Raw genomic sequence first — 23879 nt, forward strand, 5'->3', positions numbered from 1 at the left:
ATATTGGTCCTAACTGGTTTAGGCTAGTATAGGTTCCTGAACTAGCCCTCTCATTTCCTGTGGGGATGGCCATTGCTAAGTGGTTGGTCATCTGACTCTCTGCACTTTTTGTGATTGGCTGGCTGGCCTCTGGCCAACCCCCTTTCTGAGGGGTGTGTAGGTCCTGCCCTGCCCCTAACTCGCACTTACTGCTGGTCTTGAATGCAGAGGTGGCAGATCTGCTGACCCACTGAAGAAAATGTTATGATGTTTTGTCTGTTTTTGAAACCCTCACTCTGCAATTCTTGCTAAGTGCAATGGCTTTGGTATATCCCGGTTTGGGTTTTCTGTTCAGGATTTCTTAAAAACTACAGGTTACACCCCACATTTGCTTATATGAGCTGTCCACTTTAGGACCATTTCTGGGATGTTTTTACCACTATATCCTGCTGTTTACTGCCAAGATCTTCCGCTTGGCTGTGGGCTGCTGAAGGTGTTCAGAGGGGTGTTGTGAGAGTTCATCTATCTGCCAGATCGTAGTCTTTGTATATCTGCAGGTTCCTCCAGCCGTAGTCTCCCCATCCTGGGGCTGTTTTCTGTGGAGCTAACTTCATCCTTTGTGCCGTGAACCGCCATCTCTCGTTTTCCTGAAGTTTTCCTAATGGGGTATTTCAATCCTGGATTGAAGTTAGATGCCCTGTGTCGCTGGGGTCATTGTTTGTTCAGAGTGCAAGGCACTTGGTCCGGTAGCCTGAAAACTGCACATCTGGAAAAGAGCCATTCACTTACCAGGTTGTTTGGGGACGCTGGTTCCATTTCTGCAGAAACCACCAACATGTGTATCTACCTTGGGGTCCTGAGAAGAGTGATTATTCACAATATTCACCCCTGGCTGGCCCTTTGGTTTGTGTTAGAGATTCCTGGGAGGCAATTCTTAACTGCAATTCCTCATAGACTTTCATTGGGAGTCCTCCTGTTTGACACTTATTTCTGGGGTCCATTTTCTGACCTCCGAAACTCTTCCTTTGGGTCACCTGTGGCCTTTTCTAGGGTCGATCATTGCAGGATCTGCACCTGTGGGGTAGATCTGACTTACCTCAAGTATTTTAAAGTGTGGACATAAAAGGGTTGGAATGTGAATTAAGGACACTGCACTTAGTTGTGTAGATTACTCAGACCCTCCAGGATATTGCAGCATTAAATATCCATTTAATATCCAATAAATATTTTGAGGCATAACAAATTCAGGTTTTTCAGCTGCATTCCTACCTGCGTGTTAGGTTTTATGGTTCCCTAGTTCCCACCACACGCTTATTTTATGCTGCTGGATGTTCTCCTCTGGTAGAGGGCGCATTTACAGACACTAAGGTTGGGAGAATTCTTGCCTAAGTGTAACCCCTGGTTTTCTGGCCATGGTCTGTGCATGGGTGTACTCTTCCCTTCCCTAGAGGAAGGACAGTTCCCGTGGATGCCACCGCCACCCACCCCCCAGCCCGCTCGGTAGGGAGGGGCACTGCACCTGCTAAAATAAAATTGCTGAAAACAGAAGATCGGCTACACCCTGAGTTTTTTTATGACTAACAGACACAGACGCCAGAGTGAACTTTTACAGGGATCCCCACGGGGACCCGTCTTTATGATAAACACTTATACTTTTAAATACTCTTCCCTTTCCAATTACCTAGGATTCCCATGGCGTGAACCCCAACTAAATGGGGACCTGCTATGTCAGCTCACCCTTCCTTGGAGGGGTCTCGGGGACCGTTAGACTTAGTTTGACACAACAGACGCCTTAACTACACTCAGGTACCACCCACATGGAGTGTGAAGCCAGAGGATGGCCTATGTGGATGGTCCCATCTTGCTAGGTGACCTCAGGCAGGCCGCCACACTATCCTGCTGCCTCACGCCAGGGTACCTCCCGTCGACCCCCTTTTTCTTAATGTCTCAATGTGTGTGTGTGTGTATATATATATATATATATGTGTATATATATAGATTTCTGAGGCGGCTTGTGGAATCTGCTTAGATCATATGCTGTGCATAGGCCGACATCTAGTGGAAGCTGCGGAGTATTAGTTTGTTTTTTCGAAACTCGAAAATGGGCGTCGACACAGGGCGTGCCTGTAATACTATCCCTATTGTGACGTCCACTGTACCCATGATCCCTCTCGCGTGTAGGACCCTCGGATTGTTTTTTTCCGCCATACTTGACGGAAGCATTCTGCAGAGTTCCCTGGCTTTCAGACATATTTTGCTAAAAATCAATAATAATTCCCCGTTTCTTCCACTCCCACGTCGAATCATCGAGGTTCGAAGTTCGACGCCGGCCCGGAGAAGAAACAACCGTCGAGAGCTGCATGACATTTTTTGGTCCTCGGAAGGCCGCTGGCCTCGGCCCTGCAATTAGGGAGAGTGGGGGGTGGTGGTAACATACTCTACACTCGTATATATTTTCCTACACACACTAGCCCGCTGCCACAGGGTGCGTATGGAGGGTACCCCTTTCAAATACTGCCCCAAGTGCAACGGCAAGTATCCTTGACAAACATGCCACCTGTAACCTCTGCTTGCCGAGGGACCACCCCAAGGCGAACTGCAGAGCGTGTAACCGGTTCAAGGCTAAGACACTTAAGGACCGCTCTACCAAACTTTGGGCCCTACCACGCCAGGCAACGCGCGGCCATGGAAGCGGAGGGCACCTTCAGTGATGGCAGTGACACCGTACTTTCGGACGGCGAGGGCAATGAGGCGTCAAAAGACGCCCAAGCGCAAGTCCCCGACCTCGGAAGGCTGTCCGGCAGGGCAGTTATGGGGAACACACCCGGCAACACGAGCGCTACCCACACCACTTCTACACTGAGCACTCGAAGTCCAACCGAGACTCGACGCGCGTGTCGAGTTCTCGGAAAGAGGCACACAAAGAGCGGTCCACCGAATCGGTGTCCTCTGGGCGTTTTCGGTCAAGATGGCCTCACGACACCAGGCAACCATCCACAGTTGCCAAAAGTGCCTCACTCACCAAAGTCATGTAGGTACGCTCGTCAGAAGATGAAGCCGACCGGCAGCCCCAGGCCGCCCACCAAGAGTCGGCACCAGCAGACCGTTCGGCGGCTGCTTCTGAATCCCTACGCCCTCAGTCTAAGGAAAGGGACACTACCCCCGAATCTCGACGCCAGGCGTCGAAAAGCTCTGAGAGGGTGAAAACACCAGGGAAACACTCTTCCACTCATGGGGAAGGGGGGAAACAGCAGAAGAAACCATATCACCCTTCTTCTGCACCACAATTACATAAAGACAGCTCTAAGTCTTCTGATAAACAGCTAGCCAAGGCCCCTGCACCAGCCCATAGGTCCAGTCAAGTCGGAGAAGGGGAACCCTCTCAAGAAAGGGTCATTCCCAGCTCCAAAAAATGGACCAGTGAGGATATAGACAGGGTTATGTCTAGAATGTCCTCCCTAGCAGACTTCTACTCCAAGAACCCAGAACACTTCCTCTCCTATACCCCTGACGGTGCTACTCCCTCAGGGTCTAGGGACCCGCAGCCCCCTGGTAAAAAACCTCGGTTTGAGACCCCCAACGCAAGGTCGGTCTTCAGACCCTTTTTACATCCAGCCTTACACCCAGTATAGTGGGGATCCACTACAGGATGAGGATCCAGACTTGTTAACGTTGGACGACCAAACTGGGGTGGACTATTATGGGGATGACGGAGGACCAAGAGGAGGAGGAAGATGACCCAGAAGTCTACAGAATAGACTCCCCGGTAGGCAAAGAACCTCAAGTTAGCGACTCTCCAGTCGACAACCAGCCCCTCCTAAATGAGGTCTTCACTAGAGCGGCAGAAAACTTCTGTCCGCATAGACACTCAAGGGGCACAGGAGGAGAGAGACTTTGCTGAGGAACTAGTAGGAGAAAAGAAACCAATTGCTCAGGCCATTCCAATTCTCAAGTCCATTCAACTCCTTCCCTTCTCAATCCTAACCACACCAGGGCAGTAAACCCCAGAGTCGAGAAATTGTTCAGGGCAGCTCAATCAGACCCGCTCTACATAAGGGGGCAACTGAAGCCTGACTCCCTGGTAGTTACTAATACCCGGAAGAGGGCGGGAACACCTCTATCATCATCTGAGGTTCCCCCTGACAAGGAAAGCAAGAAAATCTACGGGTTGGTAAGGAAGGTAGCCTCCACTTCCTCTTACCAGGCAAGGATTGCCAACTCCACCACTCTGCTGGCTAGTTACAACTGCCACCAGTGGGAGCAAGTAGCTGCCCTCTTCGACTCCGCACCGGAACCCTTAAAGGGCCAGTTGGCCCAGGTTGCGTCGGAGGGGAGAGCCGTGTCTGGTTGCATCCTTAAGGCAACCTTTGATGCCGCAGATAACGCCGTCAGGCTAATAGCAGAGAGGACTGTCATTAAGAGACATGCTTGGTTAAGAAAGTCAGGGTTTAAACCCGAGACACAAGAATCCCTAATCGACATGCGGGTGGAGCCTAATCTACTGTTTGGCAAAGCGATAGAGGACGCATTAAAGAATGCCAAAGATGAGTATGAGACTCTGAAATCCCTGGGACAGTTGACCAACAAGCCCCCTAATCAAAGAGGCAATAGTAATTTTCGTCGCCCACGCGGCCACAATTCACAAAGAGGCTCCAACTATTCACAGGGGCAGGGTACGTCATGGGGTAACAACCAGCACTCTACCCAAAGTTACAGCAGAGGAAACAAGAGGGGCCGTGGTAAGGGTAGAGGCAGCCCCAGCAGAGGCGGCACGCCTCCCGCAAAACAGTGATGCTGCGTTCAGGGTCCTTTCTCACGCATACCCAGTAGGGGGACGCATTACCAACTTCACCCAAGCTTGGGAAGGGATCAAATCAGACAGATGGGTGCTGTCCACAGTGTCCAGAAGATACTGCATAGAATTACTCGAGCCTCCCTGAAACCACCCTCCACATCAAAAAATACATTCCTCAGACCACCAGAAGATCCTTCTCAAGGAGATCGTCAACCTTCTAGCAAAGGACATGATAGAACTCGTCCCGGGCAACCAGGTAAACAAGGGTATTTATTCAACTTACTTCCTTGTGCCAAAAAAAGATCTTACAATGTGCCCGCTATTAGATTTACGCCCTGCAAACAAGTATGTCAAGCCCCAAAAGTTTCGCATGACTACTCTCCAAGAGGTAATCCCACTCCTAAAAAAAAAAAAAGGGGGATTACATGGCAACATTGGACATGAAAGATGCATATTTTCATATTTCCATGTTCCCAGCGCACAGAACATTCTTGCACTTCAAGGTGGACAGTCAGCACTACCAGTTCAAGGTGCTGCCCTTTGGTATAGCCTCGACTCCAAGGGTATTCACCAAGGTACTGGCGGTGGCGGCGGCACACCTAGGCAGGTATGCAATTTGAGTGTACCCTTGTACCTACAAAGTCTTCACTGGTGGACAAGAGAGAACCTGTCAAAGGGGAAACCCTTTTACGATCCAGAGGTACAGGCTGTAGTCACTACGGACGCATTCCTGTCAGGGTGGGGAGCACACCACCTTCACCACACAGCCCAGGGTCTCTGGTCTCACACAGTGGCCAAGAATCATATCAATCTGCTAGAGCTTCTGGCAGTATTCAGAGCACTTCAAGCATTCGAGCCCCACCTGTTGAACCTGTCGGTGCAGATCCTGACAGACAGCACAACAGCGATGTTTTACCTAAACAAACAGGGAGGGACTTGTTCGCCAAATCTGTCCAAGCTTGCCCAGAAAATCTGGAAATGGGCACTCATACGGAACATTTACCTGTCATCTCAACATGTTCCAGGGGATCTCAATTCGCTAGCGGACGTTTTGAGCAGAGATCCCCTCCCAAGACAACACGAATGGTGTCTACTCAGAGAAGTTGTAGAAGACATCTTCTGACAGTGGGGTTTCCCCACTACAGACCTATTCGCCATAAGCAAAAACAGGCAATGCCCAGGATTCGCATCCAGGTTCCCCCAGCCAGACTCCAAGGGGAACGCCCTTTGGATGAACTGGTCAGGGATGTTTGCCTACGCTTTTCCACCAACCCCTCTCATGAGGAAGGTGGTCAACAAGATGCACAGGGAATCGATGACGCTCATCCTACTTGCTCCCATGTGGGCGAGGCAACCGTGGTTCCCACACCTACGCAGACTCCCGTGCTGGTACAACCTACTGTCCCAGCACCAAGGTCAAACAGTGCATCTTCAACCCAGCTCAATTAACCTGGCAGCATGGCTCCTGAAGTCATAGAGTTTGGACATCTCAACTTACTACAGAGATGTATGGACATCCTAAAGGAATCTAGAAAACCTAACACAAGGCACTGTTACTTTGATAAATAGAAAAGATTTGTTATCTGGTGCCAGAATAAGCAAATCAACCCAGTTGATTGCACTCCTTCCAATATTGTCACTTACATGCTCCACTTGCTGGATGCAGGCCTGGTATTTAACTCACTAAAGCTACATCTGGCAGCGTTTTCAGCCTACACCACCTCCCACAACAAGGTTTCATGGTGGAAAGTACCAGTGGTTAAAGCCTTCATGGAAAGGGTAAAGAGACTCCACCCTCCAATTTCAAACCCACCACCTGGTTGGGACCTTAATGTGGTGCTTGCTAAGCTCATGTGCCCACCATTTGAACCCATGCATAAAGCCACTCTCAAACATCTGACCTATAAAACTGCCTTCTTAGTAGCCATTACATCCATAAGAAGGGTCAGTGAAATTCAGGCTCTGTCAGTGCATGATCCTTTCTTTACTGTTAATAAGGATGAACTGGTTCTACGAACACACTCTACGTTCTCACCTAAGTTTATTTCTAAATTCCACGTTAACCAGTCCATCGAGCTTCCGGCCTTCTTCCAAGAACCCAAAAGCTCTGCTGAGGTGAAACTACACACTCTAGATGTGCGAAGAGCGGTCCTCTACTGTGTAGACAAGACCAGGCCGCTAAGGAAAACAGACCAACTGTTTGTCTCCGTAGCTACAGGCAGAGAAGGAGATTGCGCCTCTAAAGGTGCCATCTCCAAATGGATAGTCATTTGTATCCAACTATGTTACTCCCTTTCTGAAAAAACTCTGCCTTTTACGTCAAGAGCCCACTCAACAAGAGGCATTGGGGCCACTCTGGCTTTCATTGCAAATGTACCCCTTGACACCATTTGCAAAGCAGCTACTTGGAGCTCTATTCACACTTTTACTCAGCATTACTGCATTGAAACTCATTCTAAGACAGATAGTCAAGTGGGACAAGCGGTTCTAAGACATCTGTTTGCTCAGGACCCTTCTCACACCCCAGCTCTTTCTTCTAACACTGCTCGCTAATCTATGCACAGCATGTGATCTAAGCAGATTCCACAAGCCTCAGAAGGGATACATTACTCACCGTAATCCTATTTCTGATGCTTGTATCTGCTTAGATTCACATGCGACCAGCCCTTCTTCCCCTCTGAGAGAAGGCGCATGGATGCTTGTAGTCTTATCTTCCTATCTATCTGCTTAGATAATCTGTACTCGCGCTACTCCTCATGCTTCCTCATGTCAGAAATAATAAAATCTGAGGGTCCTACACGCGTGAGGGATCATGGGTACAGTGGATATGATATGATATGGTATTTGTAACGCGCCTATACACAAGTGTTTCAAGGCGCGACGAGGCAGGGAGGGAGGGAAACAAGGGGAAGACAGACAAACGATCCTACTAGGCCAGGTGTCATTCAGATCGTGCAAGTGCAGAGGTAAGGGGAAAAGGAGAAAGTGCAGGGGGAGGAGGTGGGGGGGAAAGTGCAGTACAAGGTAAGTAGCGTAATAAAATAATAAATAATAAATAATAAATAAAAGGGATGGTATTACTGGCACGCCCTGTGTCGATGCCCATTTTCGAGTTTTGAAAAACAAACTAATGCTCTGCAGCTTCCACTAGATGTCGGCCTATGCACGGCATGTGAATCTAAGCAGATACAAGCATCAGAAATACGATTACAGTGAGTAATGTATTATATGGTTAACGTCCTACCCCTGCTTAACTTTTTAAATCTACATAACATTTCCTTTCTATATAACCCCCATTCTACTTTCCCTACTTAAAATACTACTTAATATTAAAATATATACATATAAATACACATATATATATACGTTGACATACACCTTATGTACACCATGTAACACTAAATAAACAGTATGACACAATGGGGGTGACTGCTGCAGTCAGTCAGCCCGTTAACAGTACCTTCAAGGGCTGTCTCTGGTGACCCCAGCACCCTGAGGGCTGGCTGCCAACTGTAAGAAGGGCTGGCCGGGGGCCTGTCGCCTGATGATAGATGGGGGTTTGGCCCTGCTTCCTTCTTCAGGGTGTCCTGGTTCATCCCATGAGGCCACCTGTGCTCTGCCCTGCCCAAGTGGGGGTCTGCCCACCATCACCATGACCTCTTTCATTCATCTGGGTGGTCGATTGGAGTGGGGGCCACCAATGATCACTGCGGTGCCTGCAGCCCTTTTTAAATCTTCTGGGCTGGTCTTGTTGGCTGACATCAGCCAAGGCCCTGTGGCAGTCAACCTGCCCCTGGCATCAGCAGTTCGGCCCCTTGGCTCACTCTTCAGGGGGCTCCTGACAAAAGCAGTAAGGCCCCTTGGCTCACGCTTCAAATTACTCCACACATGCCCATATGCCTGGGGGGCCGCTCGAGGCAGCAGCCCCCAGGTAAGTCTTTTTCTCCTTCTCTGCTGTCTTTTGATTCTCTCTTCCCTCCTGTCCTTTTCTAACTGTCTTTTTCTAACTCTCACTTAACTTCAATCCTCTCGGGATTCTTTTTCCCCCTGGCCAGCCCATTCTTGAGCAGGGGAGGTCTATTCCTTTGTTTTCCTTTCTTTTCTTTATTACATTTCATCCAGTCCCATTGGTGGGCTGGATGGTTTGATCCAAAGCCAAACACATCGAACACACACACACACATAAATAAATAAATAAAACATACCCAACACATTTGATAAAGTACTTTTATTACCCTGGTGCCTGCGACTTTATTTCCAGGTGTTCCCATGCCCCATGGAGCCACGGGCTGCATAAGCATGATTGTTTTTGTAATAGGCTGGTATCTTTTTAATACTTTGTATTAATGTCTAATATACTTATTTGAACTTATCCTTTTATATTCGTGACTTTATTAAAGTATACATTTTTCAGTACATCAGTGAGGTGTATTTTCTTGAGCTATATGTGTGGATTAATTGTGCCTTTGTGTTGACCTTTATCCCTACATGAGTTGGGCCTCATCGCTCTGCCCACATTTAAGAGCAGTTTAGCTTCCCTTACTTGTCAGGTGTTTTAGCCTCCCCCCTCGTGTTAGTTGTAGCATCCTCAACAGTGGGAGTACAAAAACTACCTTAACGTACGATTCCAGGAAGGCTCAAGCTGTGATTATGAGAAGGTAGTTTTGGTTAAGGTTGTTGGGACTTAAACAAGAAGTCAGGCTAGAATACTGGATGTTTTGGCATTTTACACTGTTTAGAACAAAAAAGGATACTCTGCCATTGATTTTATATCTGTTGTTAGTGCAACATGTCACGCAATATAACATTTTATCACACCAAGATACAGGCTTCCTTGTAAGACTTTCATTTGAAAACGTCCATAAGTTAAATTTATTTTTGAGGTGAAATACACAGTTTACTTTATTTAACAAATGAATACTGTTTCATAAAAATGTGGATTCAAGATGTTGATGCAGTGAATCACTATTAGGTAGGGATAGTTTGTGCAGACCTTGATTAGAGCGGTCACCTCTTGGAACTATTTAAAGTACAAATCTGTTTGAATTGGCTTCATGTTGGCAATATTTGTACTTTCTGGTGAAGATACTTTGACTGATTTCACACAAATTTCAAATTGTCAAAACGCCTCCAGAAGGAATATTAACAGATTTCTAAGATCTGCAGGAGCATCCAACATTCAAGCTCTTTGCATCATTGGTTTCTAATGTCAGAAGATCTTCAATCTTCACATGAATTGTCCCACCTTCTGTGATAATTGCATGGTTCTGCAAACCATTTGTACCAAGTACAGCATGTACTTCATAAGTGCTAACTGACCCATGTGACTGTAGTACAGAGTTCGAAATTAAGATTGGATAAGCAAGAGTTAAAAGCAGCTCATGGGTATCCCCCAGGGACCAGGAGCTACCACTAGGGATAGAGGAGTTAGTGCATAGCATCACGTAAATCTAACTTGCACACAAGATGCAAACTTATCATTTTGTCCTTATTTATTGCCCTTTATGCATGCTTTAAATGTATATAGATGTGTCCTATTGTTTATAGATTAACCCAAATACCCAGTCAAATTTACATAGGTGTGTTTTGTTCTGCATCAGTTGGCCGGAGTAGCCAAAAGTAGCTAATGCTAGCTGTTGGTATCAAGCCAACCAGGCTTTATAGGCTACCCGCAGGAGGTAAATGGCTCCCAGCTACCCTGAATTTCGAATCCTGGTAGTAATACAGCAACAGACAAGAAGCCACTTGCCAAAAGACCCTTCTCTATTGTTGATGTTCAGAATGACTAAGTTGCCAAGTACAGGGATGGGAGAAACATTGGTTTATCAAAAAGGTCTGGAAACATCATTTTTAGCCCTGGATGTTTAGTTATCAGTCCTTTTAATTCCATTAGGGCAGTGACTGCAATTTGGCATGCTCCAATAAGCAGAAAGATTTGGACTCTGTGGGACAGCATATTCAGCTGGCATCCTGTTCCTCTCATGAGCATCTTAGTTAATAAAATCAAAGTAATACTTCTATATCCTGCGTGGGTCCAAAATACCTCGTTCATAGAATTTCAACATATTGTACTAGGTCTCCTGATCAAAATTCCAGTTTGCTGTGAAAAATGGTTACCAAACCATGAACAACAAGAAACGGAGTAACAGAGCCAAGAGGGGATATTTACAGGTGAAGACGCAAATAGATGCGCTCACATCTCTTACTGGCAAATATACAAAAATTCAAAATATATTCTTGGGAATTGATTCCACAGAAGGGAACCTGACCCTGTCAAGGAAGGAAATTAACTCCTCTCAACCTGAGGCCGGAGGCCTACCAAAGTTTTTGCCAGAGCCAGGCCTGCCCCTGAGGTGGTGTGAGGAAGTTGGAAGGGTGCCTGTCTCTGTTCCCTCCACATGTGTCTGGTTAAATGCAGAAAGTGCCACTTGCTATCACTCCATGCCTACTACACATGCTGGCCAGTGTTGCCTCTCTCTGCAGGACTACAACATCTAGAAACCCATACACAGGCAATTCACTATAGAAAGATGCAGCGGCTAATATATAGCAAGCACAGAATTGCTCTTGGGAAGACCAGTGGTCCAGAAGCACATCTTGCCCCAAGAACGAATTCTAAAATTGGCTTTTCGCGTAGCGGGCAGCCATTGCAAGACCCTGGCTGACCCGCCTTCACAAAGGGGGTTCGGTTTAAGGGGATTCTTATGGGTTCACAGCATTGTAACCCACCACCAGGCGAAAAAAGAAAGGAAACATTTGGCCCAGAGAACCAGTTGAGTGGAAGGGACAATGGAAGGGGCAATGTAGGGAATAATAATGGGATACTGGGAGTACAGGTCAGTGTGGGTTGTTCAGGTGGGGTCGGGGTGGGGGCTCAGACAGAAACACCAGGCCTGAGGAAGGATGGTGTAGTAGAGCATGGAGGAAGATTACAGAGTACATATGAAAAGTAAGGTATTGGTTGGTGAGAGAAAGTAATACTTGGGTGTGTGTGTGTGTTCATGGTGATCAAAGAGTGACTGTAGATTAAGTGTTAGTGAGTGGAAGAGGTGAATGAGAGAATGAAAGGACGGTGACTGAAGAACGGGTGGAGAGAGCAGTGGGGAGTAGTAGAAAGAGTGGGAGAATAGTAGTATGCTGATATACATTAAAGGGAAAGAGCGGACTAAAGACGGAAAGAAAAGGGAGTGGGAGTAGAAGCAGGGACAGTAGAGGAAAAGGAAAGTCGGGAAGTACATCAGCGCCTAGATGCCCCAGGGTTAGGTGCGCTTTACAAATGCCAAAATAAATCAATAAAGCTAGGTACACAAGAGCTTGAAAGACGAGGACCGAGTGAGACCTAGGTGATGGGAAGGCAGAACTTATCAATGACATCCTTACTGTGGGGATACCAGTTAGGATCCACCTAGATTGATCCCGGAAAGGGGGGTAGGGGAGATGAGGCAGTTGCCTTTCCGTCCTTACACTTAGAAAGTCAGAGTTTTAGATGGTAGGGGTGCCAATCTCTGGTTAACATCTTGGGAATTAGGGTTGCCTGATCTAGGGAGGTCAACAGCCGTGGTAGACGAGAGGGGGAACAGCCCTTAGTGAAATCCTATTCATGAGTCAAAATAAAAACTCTTGAACTGTCTTTGAAAGTTGGTGAGATAAAATACATTAGAAAACGTCATAAGTAGCGCTACAAAATAGCATATTGGATTGATATATTACAATTGACATAAGTGTACAGATACATTAAGTAAAATATACATCAGTAGCTTGATCCCTCAGATCTGAGATGCTAGAGATTCTTTTTATGGACATCATTGTTTAATGTACTAAAAACTAAATCTATATTATGTTAATGCTCCACGTGTTTCTGCCCTGTCTCGCTTGCATTGTCAGACATTGGGCCTCATTCAGAGGTCAGCGGTAACCCGCCGGTGCCTCTAGCGGGTTGCCGCCGACCCAGACGCACTGAATCTGCCGCCTGACTTCCCGGTGCAGCCGGGACATTACAAGTCCTAGTGGCGCGGGAAGTCAAGTGGCAGATTCGGTAACTCCCCATTCCCGTGGAGTTCGGAGATGGAAGCACCGGCACAGTTGCTAACTTTGCTGGTGCTTCCGTGAAAAGTCTGCCTGCAGGGGCCGTTGCTCAACGGCCCCTGTAGGCAGACTCGTAGTGTGCAGACTCGTAGTGTGGCTTACTGACACCCTTGTTTCCGGACCGCCACACTCGTAATGAGGCCTGTTGTCTCGTGGTGTTGTGTGTCAGCGTAAGAGCCCAACAGGCTACATTCTGAATTTTGCTCAGGGATTCATGTTCTATGTGTATTCTTCAATTCTGGGTTTATCAAAAAATAATGTTGAACATTTAGTGATTAATATAAACCTTACATTTTCATTTTTTATTTGTGAGGGAATCGTAGTTCCACTATGAGGGGTTCATTTTACCTATACTACTTTATTTAGAAAAAAGGGCAATCTACGTCCCTTGATTCGTAATTGCGTTCTTGAGAGGAAGCTTTGTATTAGTCTGTGAAAAGCACAATGAAAGACATATATTCTTAAAGCTAAATGGACTTCGAAAGAGATTCTGCCAAATCTGCTGTCATTTTTCTATAAAGAAAAAGTATCTTAATATTAAATGAACTGGGTTCCTTTTTCAGTAAAATTTATTTGGAGACTGTAAGGCTTCTCTACATGTTAGAATTCAGGCATGACTTAAGGGGTTCAAAAGCCCAATCCTTATTCCTACTATACATCTCTAATAAAGTAGATGTTCTTTTGGCAGAGACTGGTATAGAATCTACTCTTACCCATGTGGACTAACTTTGGTATTCATGTGTTCAGTTGCAGAAAATGCATTTTTCGTTCCAACGAACGCCATGGGCCAAAATCAAAGTATGTAGAGGGAACACCAAGAAGTACAAACATAAAATGGCTTCTATACGAAATAACTTGCGTGATAACATTATGTAATTATGTCATCATGCGTTGAACACACCTATGTGTTGTGTTATTGTTGTCTAAAGAGCATGCAGGTCTTGACCCATTTTCAGATATAGATCTGAATGTTGTTTCTTGTTTTAAATACAAGAGACTTTTCCGTAATGTTAATGAGCATTACAAAAAGTTGATATAAATTGCTTATAAGTCAGTATATAAATTCACTTCTATAATTGCTCTAGCTGGTACTCCAACAGATTGTACAACAAAATGAACTGTGCAGTATATGATATACCTTCATTTATACCTTTTTGACTATTGTGCCCAAAAATGCGATTTTGCTCCAAACCTAATTTCGAAGGGATTGTGTCCTCCGACGTATTCCTTATCTTGATAATTGATCACTTCCAGCTTGCTAGCCTTGGAATTTTTTTTTCAGTAGAGGGCGCTACGCGTTGACGTCCCTCGAGTTGGTGCCCCTCGACAGCCTCCGTATTGGCGCCGACGTCATCATGCGTATAAATAGACTCGCGCAGCGTCCGTTGCTCAGTTCCGTTTTCCTGCGCTTTGTGGGCCTCGGAATCGTGTTGCTCAGTTCGTTCTTCAAGTAGATTCTACTTATTCCTCGAAGATATCTTACTCTATTCGATGGCTTCCTCATCTGTACCGTCGACCCCACGGTCCGGCTTCAAAAAGTGTTGTGATTGTGGAAAGAAAATGTCATTGGCCGATCCTCACAGGTTTGTGTTGCCTGGGATCGGAGCACCATTGTTCAGAATGCGAGGACTGCATGTCCATGATGGCGAACGCCTTGAAGGAGCGTAAGGGGAAGCTCGAAAGAGGTAAGACTCTTAAAGCTTCTACTCCTTCGAAAGTTTCCTCAGCAGAGTCGAGACATTCGTCTCCTCGTTGTCACAGGAAACATTCCCGTTCAAGATCTCGAAGCGGTTCCCATCAGTCTTCGAGATCCAAACACTCGAAAAAGAGGCGTTGTAGATCACCCTCTTCTTCGTCGTCTTCCGTTTCCCCGGAAAGGGTCACCTGCCCCACGAAACACAACTCTCCAGCTAAGTGGGAGGAATTCTGAAAAAGATTCTTAGCGTCTTCGAGAAAGCGGCCTCGACCCCCTCGGAGACGGCTAAAGGTGATACCCTGGGTGAAAGACCCGAAAAATCGAAATGCCGCTAGTCGTTGCACCCGGCGAAAGAAACTGCCGTAGAGCATCATGAACCCTCGAGCAAAGGTAGTAAGACCGCGTCCTCGACGCCATTATCGAAGGGCCCATCGACACACAGATCGGTCGAATCGACGCCGTCTTCGACGCCGATGTCGACGCCGATAAAGGAGAAACCTACTGCTGTCACTAGTCATACCGAGGGTTTCGACCATGACCTCGAATTTCGTCGATAACCTCGACGACTCTGAGTAGGATTCCGATCCTCTTGAGTTCTTCGAGGTCTCTTCATACCTTTTCGACGACTTTTTCGGTTTCTTCGAAGCCTTTGACTTCCGCGTCGACAACTTCGACGTTTTCTCAACCGGTTACTACAAGCTTTGACCCCTTCTGCTTTAGAAATGGGTTTTAAGCCATTTCCAAGGTCAGATTATTTCAGAGCCTTGTCCTCTTTTTATGAAAGATCTTTTGGGTTGCAGAGGACTACAACACCTGTACCAGAGCAATTTATCTCTGTAAAAAATAGGTTGAAGGACCCTCAAGAATTCTTGCATGATGCAAGTGGGTTAGACACTTCCCCAGAAGTAGAATTTGCCAAACCAGACCCAGGGGAACATGCTGAGACCCCTTACAGAACTTTAATGGCCACAATAATAGAATTCATGGGTTGGTCTACACCTTCACCTTCTTTTTAACAAGATGATCTTACAGACATTTTAATTAAAGGCCCACAGGAAGATCCTGTGGTTCCATTTCATACTGCCTTACAGAGGAAAATATCGGCCAGCTGGGAAACTCCTGAGGTTATCCCGGCAGTTAACAAAAAACTATCTGCCAAATATAGGGTATCTGCTTCTGACCCTGAATATTTGTCCAAACATCCAACTCCAGAGAGTCTGGTTGTTCAAGCAGCAACTTCATCGAACAGTAGATCTGCATACCCTACTGTTCCACAAGACAGGGATGATAAGAGATTTGACGCTATGTCAAAAAAGGTATTTTCTGCGTGGAGCATGGCGCCTAAATACCATTAATGCTACTTGTACGCTCGCAAGATTCAGCCATACACTTTGGGAATGTGCTTCATCAGCGCCTGACTGCCTCCCGGAAGGAGAAGAAAGGGAAGCTTTTTTGAACTTCATTAAAGATGGTAAAGACGTAATGTGCGAATCTCTTCAAACTGGCATTGATTGTGCTGCCAGTATCAGCAGGGCCATGGCGGCAAGTACTATAATCCACAGATTTGCGTGGTTGCGAAAGTCTGGTTTTGCTCCAGATGTACATGCCAGACTTTTGAATATGCCCTTTGACGGCTCTTCATTTGGTAAGAAGGCTGATGACAGCCTAGATAAGTTAGACATCCAAGGCAGCAGCAAAATCCCTTGGAGCTGCAATCCGTCAAACTCCCTATCGCCCCTCAGGAACCTCTTGGAGAGGTAGGTCCTTTTGTTTTTATTCCGCATTCGGAAAAGGCAGAGGACAGCCGGCTTAAAGAGGCCAAAAAAGATTCACCCGAGGTGGACGGGTTAAAAGTACAAATGTCGCAGCAGGTGCCTCTTTATCCTCGGCATCTGCGTCAGCCGCCTCTAAATCACTCTGAGGACTTTCCTCACAAGACACTAGTAGGGGGCAGGTTAACTCAACATCTGACGGAATGGCAGGCTATTACGTTAGATGCTTGGGCATTGGAGACAGTTGCCCAAGGTTACTGCCTGCCTTTTCTACGCACCCCTCAGTCATCCACCGGGGAACAACTCTTTGAAGTTTCCAGATCCGCTCCTTTTGCAGGAGATTCTAGACCTGCTGGAGAAAGGTGCCATAGAACCGCTACCTGTAGCAGAGAGGAACAAGGGTTGGTACTCCCCCCTACTTCCTGATACTGAAGAAAGACGGAGGACTGAGACCTATCTTGGACTTAAGAGAATTGAACAAGTTCCTCAGGAAGGACAAGTTCAAGATGGTAACTCTCTCTCAGATCCTTCAGGCCCTCCAGCTTCAGGACTGGCTGGTATCTTTGGACCTTCAGGATGCTTATTTCCATGTGCCAATCCATCTCAAACATAGGAAATACCTGAGGTTTGCAATTGGTAACTCTCATTATCAATTTCGAGTTCTGCCATTTGGGCTGACCTCCGCCCGAGGGTCTTCACCAAGCTAATGTCAGTAGTGGCTGCAAGTCTAAGGAGGGAAGGGATTCACGTCTACCCCTACCTAGACGATTGGTTGATCAGAGCTGTATCTTTGGAACAAGCTCAGATTCAACTAGATTATGTCTGCCACTTCCTTCACCACAAACTGGGCTTCTCCCTCAATTTAAAGAAGTCACAGATGATACCATCACAGAGACTCCAGTTCATCGGAGCGGTCCTGGACACTTCCCTGGGGAAAGCCTCGCCACCAGAGGTGAGGGCTCAAGATATTCTGCAGATGGTCACCAAGTTTCAAAATGCCCAACGTCTCCCAGCCTTCGACGTTTTGAGGTTGCTAGGCCTCATGGCATCCTGCATCTTCCTTGTGCCAGAGGCTCGCCTGAGAATGAGATCTCTCCAGTGGGCACTAAGAACTCCGTGGTCGCAATTCTCAGGAAGAATGTCAGATTTCCTTCAGGTTCCGGACAAAGTGGCTCAAGACCTTCAGTGGTGGGCCTGTCGGGAGAACGTTTTAAAAGGAGAACTGTTTTGGCAACCATGGCCGGAGATAACAGTAGTCACGGACGGGGTGGGGAGCCCATGCCAACGACTTGACCATCAGCAGTCGTTGGTCTCCATCGGAGAGCAGACTACATATCAACCTGTTGGAGCTTAGAGCCATCAGACTAGCACTGAAGGCTTTTCTTCCATCTGTACAAGGGAAAAATGTCCTAATAATGACGGACAATACAGTGGCCATGCACTACCTCAACAAAAGAGGAGGCGTAGGATCACTACCACTGTGCAGAGAGGCGATGCAGCTCTGGTTTTGGGCAATTCAAGAAGGAATCTCTATCAGCAGTTCACTTAGCCGGTGAGAAGAACTTGACAGCGGACGCTCTAAGCAGGCAGAGCACAGTCTCTCACGAGTGGGAGATAACTCGGGAAGTCCTTCGAGAGATCTTCGGCCTTCGGGGAACCCCTCAAGTGGATCTGTTTGACACCAGTATCAACAGGAAGTGCGATCAGTTTTGTTCAAGGGAATTTCCCCCGAGAGGAGCTCTAGGGGACGTTTTTGTGGTAGACTGGGAGTTTCCACTTCTGTACGTGTTTCCTCCAGTCCCTGTCATTCCTCAGATGATCAGGAGGTTGAGAAGATTCCGGAAGACTATGATCCTAATTGTCCCAGACTGGGCCAGGAGAACGTGGTACCCGGACCTTTTGGACATGTCCATCTGCCCTCCAATTTGTCTTCCACACAAGGAGGATCTTCTCTCGCAGAAGGGAGGTCAGGTTCTCCATCCAGACATCAGAACCCTCAACCTTCACGCTTGGTTTCTGAAAGGTTGAGATACAAGGATTGGGACCTCCCAGATGACGTCATGGAGGCGTTGCTTTCAGCCAGAAGGCCAGCAACAAAGACTTTATACTGCTGCCGTTCGAACACATTTTGCAGCTGGTGTAGAGAAAAGAATATTGAACCCTTTTCATGTGGTACACCAATGATGTTATCTTTTCTATGCTATTTGGCGAATTCAGGTCTTCAAGTTGGTACGATCAGGGGCTACCTCGCAGCGCTATCGATCTTCAAGCGCACTGCGGGAGCCATCATATTTCAAATTAACCCTAGTAATACAATTTCTGAAGTGGTTAACTAATGTCTATCCTCCGAGACCGTTCCAAGTTCCCTTATGGGACTTAAATTTAGTCTTACATTTCCTGATGGGTACTCCTTTTGAACCACTCCACTGTTGTTCGTTAAGATTTCTCACCCTTAAAACTGTCTTGTTAGTGGCTTTGACATCTGCCAGGAGGGTGAGCGAATTACAAGCCCTTTCTTGTAAACCCCCTCATACAATTTTTCACAAAGACAGTTGTCCTACAAGTGAAGCCTAATTTCCTCCCAAAGGTAGTTTCTGAATTCCACATCACTCAGAAGATAACCTTACCTTCATTCTATCCCCTCCCCCATCCTCGGAAAGAGGAAGAGAGGCTACATATGCTGGATCCAAGGCGAGCCTTGAGTTTTTATATCAGCAGACTTGCTAGGATTAGGCAAGCAGACCAACTGTTCATAGGTTACACAGGGCACAAATTAGGATTGGCAATCACAAAACAGACCATTTCCAGATGTATAAATTTAGCTATTCTAGAATGTTACAAATTGGCAGGGAAAGAGCCCTCTCAAAATCTTAGGGCTCATTCAACCAGGGGTATCGCAGCCTCTTTGGCCCTCCAAAGAGGGGTACCGATTCGAGACATATGTGCGGCTGCCACATGGTCATCCGCACATACCTTTACAAAATTCTATAATCTGGATTCCTCCTCTAGGGAAGTGACTAGATTTGGCAAAGCTGTGTTACACTCTGTTCATTCTTAAAGGGGAATATGGCAATTTTACTCCCACCTCCATTTACACACCACTGCTATGGGAGTCTATCAAGATAAGGAATATGTCGGAGGACACAATCCCTTCGAAGAACAAAGTTACTTCTTACCTTGTAACGTTCTTTCGATGGGATGTTCCTCCGATGTATTCCTTATCGCCCCTCCCATCCATCCCCTCAGTAAAACCTCCCTTGTGGTTGCAGCTTACGCTCCTTCAAGGTCAATAACCAATTCATGCACAGCTACTCTTAAGCTTCCAAACGGAACTGTGCAGCTGACGCTGCGCGAGTCTATTTATACGCATGATGACATCAGCGCCAATACGGAGGCTGTCGAGGGACACCAACTCGAGGGACGTCGACGTGCAGCGCCCTCTACTGAAAAAAAATTTGTAGGCCAGCAAGCTGGAAGTGATCTATTATCAAGATAAGGAATACGTCGGAGGAACATCCCATCGAAAAAACGTTAAAAGGTAAGAAGTAACTTGTTCTTCTTAGCAATGACCATTTGAATAATACCTTTTAACTTTCTTTGAAATTGTTTATTGAAATTCATTGTTTTTATATCCTAAAGAAATATGGGGCTTTTCCATAGCTTTGTAACTCTTTTTCTTCTATTTGTGGCATCCAGACAGTGGGAGTCATTGTGTGAATAGTCTGGGCTATGCCTATTGGTTTCTAGGTTACAGAACCATGCCATTGTTTTACCTTGTCAGAAAGATTTCCATTTCTGGAAGATTGATGGTTTGTTTTCCTTTGAATATTGCCTGGCATTTGTTAGTTAGCCCTTTTATGCATATTCAAGGGAAACCTTTAAATCCATCTTGAATATTTCTGTTTCTTACATTCACACCCCACACTCCTCTGTAGCCCTGGTTAATATGATTTAGAAAGGTTGAAACTGTGGCATCTTTGGATGAGAGTGCACTGAAAAAACCCTCAATTTTTAATGAAGTTCGGGCCGGCTGCTTACATTTTGGTTTGGGCCCTGGTTGTGGGATAGTTGTTAAGGAAATTCAAATTTAAACTCCCATAGGACATTGTTGCTCCCATCCACAAAAGAAAAACCTGGTTGGATTGCCACCGAACATGGATTTGAAACAGTTGTCATGTTCAACTTCGAAACCTGGTATGCTGAAAATCCATCCAGCCGAGAATGCATTCCAGTGAATCAGCTGGGAATGTCTTGGGCAGGTTCTTACACATGTGTTTTACTACATTTTTTAATTTGTTAATATATACACTGCAGCACCAATGCGAGAGTCATTATTGTGGGGGGGGGTATTATCTATTTTACACGTCTCCTTAGTGCTCGAGATGTACTCACCGCTAATTTTTGCAATTTCTATGGAGCCTTTCACCTTCAAGTTGCAGACTGTACAGTTAATTGCTCAATTGCTGTTATCCAATTTACATATGACTCCCAATCGATATAAGCATCTTTATTTTAGGATTAAACTTGCAAAGGATACTGTTCATATTGATGCTCAACATCTTACTCAGCTCACTAGGAACCTCAGACACCTGAGATATGGACTACGCTACCCTTAGGCCTAATTGGTAGGATAGACCTTTTCAGAACTCTCCCTAAATGTTTGTCTATCTTTTGGTCGCTGCCTATTTTTATTTTCCACTCATGCTCAACTTGGTGATCTGATCAACAGATTTATTTAAAGTCATGAGATGGGCATGTTAAAAATTACTTTTACAATAAAGGGCATGTGGGCTTTCACATATGGACCTTTAATATTTAACATTAAAAATGGTCTTTACAGAGTTACAATATTACAGATTTACTGTAGCCCGGTCTTGTTCCCCACACAGATTGTGGCCACTCAGTTTCTGGGCAAAGAGAGACACACTAGATAATAAAAATGAATGGAAGAGGGTTACACTAATGTAACTTCAAACCTGTTTATAAAGTCATTCACTGGATACACATTTCCTATATTAATGCATTCACCACAACAGGGTATCCTATAGGATAGCCAGAGATGTTTTCAGACATTTGTAGTAGACTATGGTATGAAATGGATTTCATACTGTTGGATAACTATATCAGGGAGGGACCTTGCATTCTTTTTAGTTACTGATCGAATTTCTAACCCACAGATTTCCTCCTTGAAATAATTCCAAACCAGGAGTAATTTGCAATCTACTGCTGGTGTTAGTATTACTAATCATAAACCAGAGTATAATCAGTTACTGTACAGTAGGAGTGGTTCTGCTGCCAGGTATTACCAGATATGTATGGCCCAAATAGATTGAACGAAGGCCCTGCAAAAGTTAGTCTGTAATCTTACCATCTCAAAATAAAATGAGCAATTGTTGAATCTGACCTGATTTGACATGCTCCTATAATAGCCCTACATTTCCTGCAGCACAAAATAATGTTCTATCTGTATTTTACTGCACATTCTTTTTTTTATGTGCCTGAGTTGATTGTATGCTGGATGAATGCTACTGCAATGATTTATGATTTGTAATTTCTTAAACTTTGCCTTTGTATTAAGAAGGAGCTGATACTGGATATTGGGGTTGTAGATCTTGCCCTGCAACCTGGTCAGCAAGCCAGGTCTCCAACCAATCTGTGATGTTGACACTCTGATAGGCGAAGCTAATCAGAGTACCATTTCTGCTTTGCCCAAGCTGGAGCGGTGTCCTCTAAACAGTATGGTCTAGATGTGCACCACACCGCTACAGGCATGTATCTGCCACTACTGTTAATTCTGGTTCTGTTTCCTGGAAAATGCTGTTCCTTAGTCATTCCTGCAAAATTCTCATTTTTGAGCATTTGCAGAATCATTGTACCCACAAAAGGTTTTACCATTCTTGCTGTCTACGTATCTTGCATAGATGAATTTTGGGCAACAGAGACCACAAATCACTCCTCCAACGGGATCATATTCATTTTTTCTGTGCATCAGTACTCCCAGATAATTAGCCTTCTTCTGTAGTTGATACATATACTGTATGCAATTTATTGGCAGTCTGAGGCATTGCAGAATCAGAACTGTGAGATCTAGATCATGTTTCACTGCATCAAGTTTTATTTCTTCATTTTGTGTGCCAAGTCCTTTCTGTCACTTTGCTGTTTTGATTCTTCTCCAACAGGAATCCTCACCACCTCCCTACTTAAATTGGCATTGCAGCCCTAGAACCACCTCCTCTCTCACTGTTCTTTCCGGCTTTTATTTCTCCTATGGTGCTGCGCATCGTATCATGTGATCATGTTAAAGGGAGACCTAGTTATGGTTGCCTGCTTTGCTTGGTATTGATATGGCAGGGAGCAATTCACCTCACAGTTCAAATTGCTATCTCCCTAAAAAACGACCACCATCTCCCATGTGGGTTACCACTTCCCTGTCAGGAGCCTCAAAACCTGCTTCAGAAAGGTTCTGGTAGAATCAATTAGTTACGACCATCCAAAGGGAGGAGTGTTTTTAAGATACTTTGCGATTCAAAAATATGATTTGTCCCAAAGTCTTCAACCCATTCTAGACTTCAGATATTTAAACCATTTCATAAAGAGAACAATGTCAGTATATTTGCACTGCAACCTATAACTCCAGCCATACAAAAAGGAGATTGGCTATCTGCAAGACGCATACTATCACATACTGCTGCAAACCTCACACAGATTTCAAACATTCCAGCTATGATGATTATCCATTCAAGATCCTTTCCTGCAGGTTGAGGTTGGCACCAAAAAGTTCTTGGCAGTAGTACACTTGACAAAGCAAAGTGCATTTTTAAACATGTATCTGGATGACTCATGAAAGAACAATGCTAGAATACATAGTGCAGCGTCTCTACTCGTCAGATCGACAATGAATTGAAAATGTTGGTACCTCAACAGTGGAAGATTGCCTTTTCCTAGCGCTACCAGGTAAAAAGCTGAGTTTTTCTTTGCATAAAAGGTTTATTCGGATAGAGATAATGCTACTGTACATCCTGGGCACAATGATTGTGCATTTTCCTAACTGCATTTAAATTGAAGAATAGGATCTAGCATGCACATCTAATTAACACTCCCTCGTTCAATTGTGAATAAAACCCTTTCATCTGAGCATATTTTTCACAAATTAAAGAATTCTCATTAGGACTACCTGGCTAACAAAAGTCAATACTACCGGGTGTAAAATAAAAGTGCATTTCAATGGATATAACATGTGTATCATTATAAACCCACTGTACAGAATTGCACAGTCTTCACATTTACATGATCTGGCAAGTTGTTATATCTATTTTATCCTCTCTTTAGCATGCACTACGGTTATTGGCTTTTGGTCAGATCTACAAAGTACTTCAAATGGACCCACTCCCATCAAGCAAACCGTTTCAAAGATATTCATGGTCGAGCTCGGAAAAAGAAGGCAAGGACAATTTACCTTTTTAGAATCAATTTTCTTTTGTAAATACATATTGCAATTGCATGTGTTTAAGTTTGAAGAATACTTTATTTTGCTGAATGAGGACATTCTTTA

At 45.3% G+C, this 23879-nt stretch overlaps 1 protein-coding gene across 5 annotated transcripts in view; it reads left to right on the forward strand.

Annotated features, from left to right (window-relative positions):
* The window catches only part of STRBP (spermatid perinuclear RNA binding protein), a 1497608-nt gene that overhangs the window by 590526 nt on the left and 883203 nt on the right, over positions 1 to 23879 (forward strand). For all 5 annotated transcript variants that reach the window (XM_069609636.1, XM_069609639.1, XM_069609638.1 and 2 more), the window contains one exon: positions 23657 to 23768. In XM_069609636.1, the coding sequence (XP_069465737.1) occupies positions 23657 to 23768 (112 nt within the window). The remainder of the gene's footprint in view (positions 1 to 23656; positions 23769 to 23879) is intronic.

The sequence above is a fragment of the Ambystoma mexicanum genome, chromosome 8, assembly GCF_040938575.1.
Source record: "Ambystoma mexicanum isolate Mex_15411 chromosome 8, UKY_AmexF1_1, whole genome shotgun sequence".
NCBI lineage: Eukaryota > Metazoa > Chordata > Amphibia > Caudata > Ambystomatidae > Ambystoma > Ambystoma mexicanum.